The sequence below is a fragment of the Pseudorca crassidens genome, chromosome 9 (assembly GCF_039906515.1).
Source record: "Pseudorca crassidens isolate mPseCra1 chromosome 9, mPseCra1.hap1, whole genome shotgun sequence".
NCBI classification, from domain to species: domain Eukaryota; kingdom Metazoa; phylum Chordata; class Mammalia; order Artiodactyla; family Delphinidae; genus Pseudorca; species Pseudorca crassidens.
Genome location: NC_090304.1, coordinates 82,180,532 through 82,189,423, shown reverse-complemented (window position 1 = coordinate 82,189,423; position 8,892 = coordinate 82,180,532). Strand labels below are relative to the sequence as shown.

The following is an 8,892-nucleotide window of genomic DNA, read 5'->3' as shown; positions in this document are numbered from 1 at the left end:
GTAGAAGCAAAGTTAGAAAAATACAGGATGATTTTTCAGGAACATTGATGTAAACATTCTAAATAACATGTTAGCAAAGCAATTCTAGCCATATATGAAACATTACTAATATTTTTTAACCAGCTAGTATTTATTCTGGGAATGCACTTATAGTTTGATAATAAAAATAATTATGATAGCATTCCTCAAAATAAGAGATTAAAGGGAAAATTGTGATATTTTAAGAAGTTTAGAAGGCATTCAATAGTATTCAGAATTTGTTCATAATAAAAAAGAAAAACAGAGAGAAAAGCAATCCCTTAATCTAAAAGCATGTATCTAATAAAAGCCTATCAGGAAAAAAGGAACAGAGTAATAGCACTTAATATGAGAAAATCTATAGCTTTCTTGTACAGAAATATTGAAGTATTATCTTTAGATAGAAATTCAATTTTGCACTAGACTTCCAAGACAATAAAACCAAAAGTAAAAATATTTGGAAGCCAAGAAACAAAACCATCACTATTCCTGAAAAATATGACATTATTTATTGAAAATTTCTTAGAATTAATATATAGTCCCCACATTTGCAAGAATTGAGTCAATATACAACATTTAATAGCATTCTTATATTCAAAAGACAACCAATTAGGAAGTACTTTTTGCTTTTTTAAAGCCTCTCTTTGCAAAAGCAACAAATATAACATACTTATAGAAAATTCTAAACAAATAGTTGCAAAGTATATGTGGAAAAATATTTTTTTAAAAACATTGAGTGATATAAGAGAAGATTGACTAGAATGAGGGATAGATCACCATCATTGATAAGACAAATAAATGTAAAAATATCAATTTTCTACCCATATTAATCTATAAACCCAACAGAATCCCATAGAAAATCTAACAGAGTATTTTCTTGAACTTGACAGATTGTTTATACTGTTTGTTTGGAAGGTGAGACAGTAAGAATAGATAAGAGTAGAAGTGACGGTCATGAGCAAAATTCATGTTTTGAAAGTAAAGTCAACAGACTGGATAAAGTTTTGAAAAAAAAAAAAAGAATTACATGTTCCACTCTGAATAACCGGAACAATGAAATTGGCTTGAATAACTGTAAGAATAAAATGGAAAACACTCTCAGAGGAGGTAGATGGGAGGTGGGGGTTGAAGTGTCAAGATTGAGATATCTACCAGACATTCAAATAGATGCCCGTTGACATTGGCTATATGAATATGGTATTCAGGGAACAGGCATAGGCTGAATGTTAAAATGTTGGGTGCCTTCCTATACATAAACAGTATTGAAAACCAAGATACTGGATGAGGCTGCTAAATAAGTGAGGAAAAACAGAGCAGAGACAAAAGATATGAATTAACTGGCAAGCGTTACTAGAAGAAGCAGCCAGCTGAAGTAGCAGGAGAATCAACACAGGGTTGTTATTTGAAAGGCAAATGAATGAAGGCTTTCAGGAAGAGGTGAAAATATTACTGTGAAGTGCTTCTATAGGTCAAAAAGGCTATTGGGGATTAAATATTTAATTGGACAATGGGGAAGTCACTGGTTACATTAACAAGAGTCATTTTGGTAGGGGGCTAGAGACAAAATGGTGATTGGAGCTGGTTCAAGACAGAATAAAAAACATTTGGAGACAGCAATGATAGACAATGATTTTGAGGAGTTATGGGGAAGTGGGATCAGGGAGGATTTTTTAATATGGAGTATTATAATGTATTTTTATGGTTATAGTGTTGATATGAGTAAGTGGGAAAATCAATGATGTAAGAGAGCAATGTGACTATTGTTAAACAATGTCCTTGTGTAGGTGAGAGTGAGTGAATAGAATGAAGAGAGTGATGGTTTGGCCTTAGATAGAATTACAGGAGTGAAGGCCAAGTATAGGAGACCAGGTAATTGTGAGTTAGTAGATCTTGAGACTAGAAATATTCTTTGGGATAAAATTATTTGGGAGATTGGACCCAAAGAGAAGGAAGTATAGTCCCAACATATCACTTTTCCAGACAGATTACAATATGTACATAGCCAAAAATAATGTACATGTTCTTCATTGGTTCTTTAACATTTGGTTATTATAACAGACAAAGCACAGAAGGCTCGGTTGTGGATACACAAGTGAATGAAAATCTTAATAAGTTGACAATGTAAAATAAAAATATAGGTTAAAAATATTGGTATAATTGGAAGTGAGAAAAGACAGAGGAGATTGTATGAGGGTAAAAATCTTCAATTTACGTAGAAGAAAAGTAAGCTACTGAGCAACACTGATGGAAGAGGAAATGAGGGTTAAATATATTATTTAATATTTAAAAATTGTGATATCAAATATTAGGTAGAATAAGATGTAAATGAGGCAGTGTAAATGAACTGCATCTCATTTTTCAAGGTAATCAATGGCATTGTTTGTATTTGATATATAAGAAAATAGAGGGATAAAATAGGCAAGTTATTGAGAATTCTGAAGATTACCACTAGAAAATAAAAATAGAAATCATTTAGGCAAGTGACATGTAGGATACAGGATCGAAGATTGGGAGCGATACTGCAGAATATGTTTTTTATTAAACACTTTGCTGTACTACTGGATTATTTACCTTAAGTGTGCATAATTTGACAAAATATTTTAAAATTATAATCTATCAACACTTTAATACTGTATAGTCATCAAAAATGAGATAGTTCTTTATGTCTTGACTTTTTTAGAGGTTTGTCATGCATTGTCAATTTTTTAAAAAGCAAATTATTGATAATATGGGAAAGAAGTTATAGGTAAATATGTGTTTATCAGTTATCTATTGCTGAGCAACAAACTACCCCAAACTGCAGTGGCTTAAAACAATAAACATTTACTATTGTTCACAAGTTGACCAGTTCACTGAGTGGCTCTTGTCTTTGGAATTATTCATGTGTCTGAGATCACCTGCATGTAGGGTAAGCATCTATACTGACATTGTTGGGACCTACTATATTTTTGGAAAGCATCTGGCTTTCTAAAGTGTAAATACAGAGTGAGGTAAATCAGAAAGAGAAAAGCAAATATCATATATTAATGCGTATATGTGGAATCTAGTAAAATGTTACAGACGAACCAGTTTGCAAGGCAGAAACAGAGACACAGATGTAGAGAACAAACGTATGGACACCAAGGGAGGAAGGTTGGGGGAGATGAATTGGGAGATTGGGATTGACATAAATACACTAATGTGTAAGAACCTGCTGTATAGCACAGGGAGCTCTACTTCACTGTACAGTAAAAACTAACACAACATTGTAAAACAACTATACTCCAATTAAAAAAAAAAAAAAAACTGGTCTAGCATGACCTTGGCTGAGACAACTGGGCTTTCCTGTATGTGATGTCTCTTATTCTCTAGTAAACTAGGCCAGGCTTATTCACATGGAAGTTCAGGTGTCCAAGAGGTTAAAGTGCACAATGCTTCTAAAGATCTGTGCTCAGAACTACACAATGTCCCTCTACTGTATCATGTTGGCCAAAACAAGTTACAAGGCCAGTCTGTAGTCAGAGCAAAGGGCATGGATACAAGTAGGCCAATGATTGTGGCCATTAATAAAATCAGTATTGTATTATGTGTTTTTTATAAGAATAGAAAAAGATTCACAAAGATAGAAGCTAAACATATAATTGCATTATATATTTATAGTGTTGTATGTTTGTAATGTGAAATTAAAGAAGCTGGATGATCTTACTCTGTTTCACAAAATTTTCTATTGTTTCATTTTCATGGAAAACATCTATGTATTATTTTAAGAAATTTTTAAGAGTTCCTTGTGCATTTAACAGATAAAAGTATACACATGAATCTCATGGATAAACAATACCCAGAACTGACAAAATAGCAAATGAGGAGAGAAGTAAAGAGATCATTTATCTGGGTTTTTAAAACTGTTTGGCATATCTCAGTCAATTTCTCGCTCCCCTTCACCCAAGGCTTCTAAGTTCACACTTCATTTCCGGGGTTGAGGAGACATCAGTCAAGTGAGGCACCCCTACTATTTAGTGGCTAAGGGGTGGCACAGAGACAAATAAGGGTCAATTTGACTTATTAACTGTGTTAAAAATAGTCTGGAAAACAGAACATAGAAACTTATGTTTGTACCCTTGTGTGTGTGTGTGTGTGTGTGTGTGTGTGTGTGTATGTATGTATTTCATTCTGGTGACTTTGTTACAGTAAGGAGAAAAGTCAGTATTCACTTCCTGTGTTCTAAAAAAGAGAAGCTACATATCAGAGGAGGAGTCAAATTCTATCCTGTCAAAGTATGAGAGAATTTGAGAAGCTACAGTTTCCTTTTTAGGTAATGCTGGTCCACTGAGAACAAAGAAAGAAAGCTGCTTTCATTTTCATTGCTTTTCCTGCCCAGGGAGCTGGAGCAGCAATGGCTGGTGAGTCACTCCAGGTTTTCTGTTTTTTTTTTTTTTTTTACATCTTTATTGGAGTACAATTGCTTTACAATGGTGTGTTAGTTTCTGCTTTATAACAAAGTCAATCAGTTATACATATACATATGTTCCCATATCTCTTCCCTCTTGTGTCTCCCTCCCTCCCACCCTCCATACCCCACCCCTCTAGGTGGTCACAAAGCACCAAGCCGATCTCCCTGTGCTATGCGGCCACTTCCCACTAGCTATCTACCTTACATTTGGTAGTGTATATATGTCCATGCCTCTCTCTCGCTTTGTCACAGCTTACCCCTCTCCCTCCCCATATCCTCAAGTCCATTCTCTAGTAGGTCTGTGTCTTTATTACTGTCTTACCCCTAGGTTCTTCATGACAATTATTTTTCTTAGATTCCATATATATGCGTTAGCATATGGTATTTGTCTTTCTCTTTCTGACTTACTTCACTCTGTATGACAGACTCTAGGTCTATCCACCTCATTACAAATAGCTCAATTTCGTTTCTTTTTATGGCTGAGTAATATTCCATTATGGTTATGTTTTGTGGGGAGAAAGAGCTCAGGAGGAAGGAACGGGTGAGAGGAGAAGGAGCAATGAAGGGGGCACACACAAGACACAACTATTTTACTCTGAGACTGTAAGGGATGGAAGCTTGGGGCACAGTAATGAGTATGGTAACAAAGTGTTTTAGACAATACATTACAACTTCTTGGAAAAATGGAAAATTTAGAAAATCCGGACCTATGTTCTTAAATCTTTCTTGTTGATTTTAGGCTTTTCTTTGCACTTTGGACTTGACCCAGAGTTCTCACCTAAATGTTACCTTGTCATAGTGAAAGGCCATGCAGTAAAAATGCAGAGTAACTTGAGTTTCCTCCATATTTCTGCTCTCTGTGTGAATTTTTGTTTATAACAGTGAGCAAACCAGATACAGTTTGTGCTCTCAATCTCTGCACAGAGAGTTGCCCTGTCAGCCCTGCCCATGGAAATAAAAATGCATTCTTTTACAGGTGTAATATGTTTTACTGCTATACATATTGAATATAATGTGTTTTTAAATTAGGTATTGATAAAAATGACAGGAAGTCAGTCAACTCTCACTGACTTACAGTGAAGTTGCTTCACTTCTCTGGACCTCAGTTTCCCCATCCAAAAAAAAAATTAGAGAATTGATCATCCATAAGTATTAGTCTAAGTGTGGTCCTCAGACTAGCAGCTTTGGCACCACCTCAGAAATTGTTAGTAATGTAAATTCATGGGCTCCACCTTGATCTATCAAAAAAGAATTTCTGAGAATGGAGTGCAAAAAGTTCTGCTTATCAAGCTTTTTCAGGAGATTCTTTTTAAAATCGAGAACCACTGGCCTGGAATCAGATATCTAAGCTCCTCTCCGTATCTAAAATCCTATCATTCTCACAGAGAAGAGACTACCAAAAGAAGGTCCAGTCAACATGGTGAAGTTAAGGTCCAGGAACGTGCTTGATGGTATTTTTGATGACTGATGGAAAATAAAGTGTTAAATAGGGGTGAGTTACAAAGATTAGGGGAAGAAGTGGACCACATCGTGAAAAGGACTGGAGACCTGGTTTATGATCTCATTGAGAAAATGCAAATGGCAGGCAAAATATTTAAGGACCATTTCTTCAACCCCAAGAAACAACTGAGTTTAAGTGAGTATCTCAGTAAAGGGCTAGTAACTTGTTCTTTATCTACTATCCTCATGCAGTTTTTGTCTTCGTATTTCTTTTTGCAAGTGGATAATATACTATTCACATTTCTAGCACCTTCTTTGCCTGACTGTCTATCTTATTTACTGCCACAAAATGCCCTGATCTACCCAGTCCCTGTTCTATCATCCCCAGTCTGACACAGATTAGGTGATGAGTAAATATTTGTTAAAGGAATAAATGGTGCTGGTGTTGTATTAAATTAAATGATAGTCTTTAATTAATCTGTGCTACTCTGGCCATACACTGTGGCCTTTAGAGTCATTCCCAGATACAGAATGATCAGTAGAACAAAATCCACCATCTTATTCTTAGCTCTGGATTACCCAAGGAAAAAATCTCTGAGAACCTGTATTTCTCCTTGTTAAAGGAAGACAAAGGGAAATTGAAAGTTTGAGGAACACAGATGTGTCCTTCTCTCTAGAGCAGGTATTGGAACACTTTTTCTTTGATGAGCCAGAGGTTAAATATTTCAAGCTTTTTGGACCATATGGTTTCTGTAATAATTACTCAAGTCTGCTGTTGTAGTATAGAATCAGTGATAGAAAGTAAGTACAAAATAAGTGTGGATGTGTTCCAATAAAACTTTATTTACAAAAACAGGTGTCAGGCTGAATTTGGACAGTGGGCCATAGTTTGCTGACCCCTAGTTCAGAGTAAAATTATACATCAGTATATCCCCAATTCTTGGAACACCCTCTGAGACTATTTTGCTATTGTTGAAAGACTAACTTTTGTACAACAATGTATTTTTCTTCCTCATAATGAAAAGTGCTATTTCAGAAAACCTTGATTAATGAATTTGAATATTCCTTGAATTACAGAAGAAGAAGATAATGAGCTCTTTTTTGTTTCAGAGAAAATCTGCCTCCTTTTTCACTTGGCACAAAGTTACAGTTTTTTAAAACAAACCTGGAACTTAGAGAATGGGGCAAATCTCCATGCTCCACAGAGTAGTCAGCCCCATGCTGAGCATAGTCATTTCCTAGTCAGTGAAAGGGAAAGAGTTTGAAGTGTATAGGTTCTATAAATTTAGTTCTGCTAACAAATTTTATTTTACTATTATTTCAGGATCTCATCTGGAAACTGAGAATGATGAATCTGAGAGCACTGAGTCATCTTCTTCTTTGACAGGTAACTGACTCCAAATTTCACATCTCAAGTGAAAACTCTTAGACCTCTAGTGCAGTTAGAAAGTATTTTCTTAAAAGCCTAGAAATTCTATGTTCTCAGTCAGTTTTCATCTTTGGAAATACCCTTCAGAATAGAGCATTGATCCTTAAATTTTTTCATTCCACCTCAGAATCTGAAGATGAAAGTGAAAAAAGTAGAGATGAGGAAAAAGTTGAATCAGCCCAGGCATTGGCTCTCCCTCCAACAGGTAACTGCCCCCAAACCCAGTGGCTCATGGGAACCCTCATTCATTACTTGGGATAAGGCAGCTGTACAACGTCCCTACATTATAGTGGAAAGACCACTAAACTGAGGCTCAGAAAATCTGGCTTATTTCTCTCCTCTGCACCTAACAAAGTCCCTTAAAAGTAAGGTTAGCATTTACATCCCTGATATTCAATTCTCCTAAGAATGTAGAAGTTGAAAGTGAAGATTATGAAACTGAGAAGAATGCTAGATTGTCCCAGGTATCTGTTCTAACTATGAAAGGTAATATCATGGACACATAATGACATTATTAGAGCAAAGACAGATAAAGAAACTCCTTATGGTGTAGTGGAAAGAGAACTGAAGTAAAACCCAAGAAATCTGTAACACTGAGCCCACCTCTGTCACTGATTAACCATATTTGCTGGTATAACCAACGTTTCTGAGACTCACATTTTTAAATGGAGTTGATCACATCTTTGAAAGGATTCATAAAACATCAAAGATATAGGCAACTACCAACTGCACAAAACAGAATAAGGATGTGATTAAGAAACACATTAAAAAAAACAGCATGAGTCACACATACTTATGTGGTCACCAAAGAATCTGATGAATTATTGGGCCACTTTAAAGAACCATAGCATCCATAAAAGGGTAATGATAGTATTGTCTTTTGAGTACTATATTTTCAAAAGTTACAGAAAAACTTACAAAAGGAATAAAAACTTTGTCATCTTTATTCATTGTTATATTCATTCATACATTATATATTCATACACTAATTGAAAATCTACAGTATGCTACTTTAATTACTGTGTTTATAGCAGTGAGCAAGATAAAGTTACTGCTTTCATACAGTGTAGTGAGGGCAGATATATAGTAAACTCTCAAAAAATAAACAGTATAATTTCAGGGGATGTACACAAGAAAGAGGATTAGGTCATAGAAAGTGATATTGTTGTTGAGGGTAGTGGTACACATGAGTCAGGGTGAACAGTTATGAGAACTCTTTTGAGATTATATTTCAGTATATAACTGAACAATAGGAAGGGAATTGTGCCAAACTTTAAGGCAAAAACATTTCATGCAAAGAGGAAACAAGAACAAGAGCTGTGAGTCAGGAAAGGTCTTGTCATGCAAAAGGGTAATAGAGAAGGCTGGTCTGGCTGGGAGTAGGAAATGAGGGGAATATGGGTGCAGGAGCTGTCAGATACACTGGGATGGCCACAGTATGTGGGGTCTCTGAGAGAAGGAAAAACAATTCGGATTTTATTTGCAATGCAAAGCCTTTAGAATTTTTTGAGCAGAGGAGTGATAAACATAGAATAGAAAATCTACTTGTAAGCTATTTAAGTGTTTCAGTTAAGAG

The 8,892-nt window shown here is 35.3% G+C and overlaps 1 protein-coding gene across 10 annotated transcripts in view; it reads left to right on the top strand.

Moving 5' to 3' along the window:
* The first annotated feature begins 3,133 nt into the window (after positions 1 to 3,133).
* The window catches only part of LOC137230805 (caspase-12-like), a 31,225-nt gene continuing 25,466 nt past the window's right edge, over positions 3,134 to 8,892 (top strand). For 3 of the 10 annotated variants that reach the window (XM_067750871.1, XM_067750869.1, XM_067750868.1), the window contains exons 1-3: positions 4,693 to 6,083; positions 7,212 to 7,274; positions 7,444 to 7,521. In XM_067750871.1, coding sequence (XP_067606972.1) covers positions 5,915 to 6,083; positions 7,212 to 7,274; positions 7,444 to 7,521 — 310 coding nt within the window. In that variant the 5' untranslated portion in view covers positions 4,693 to 5,914. Of the gene's footprint in view, positions 4,398 to 4,692; positions 6,084 to 7,211; positions 7,275 to 7,443; positions 7,522 to 8,892 lie in introns of those variants that run through there. The other 7 variants (XR_010946260.1, XR_010946259.1, XR_010946263.1 and 4 more) reach the window with 6 other exon arrangements.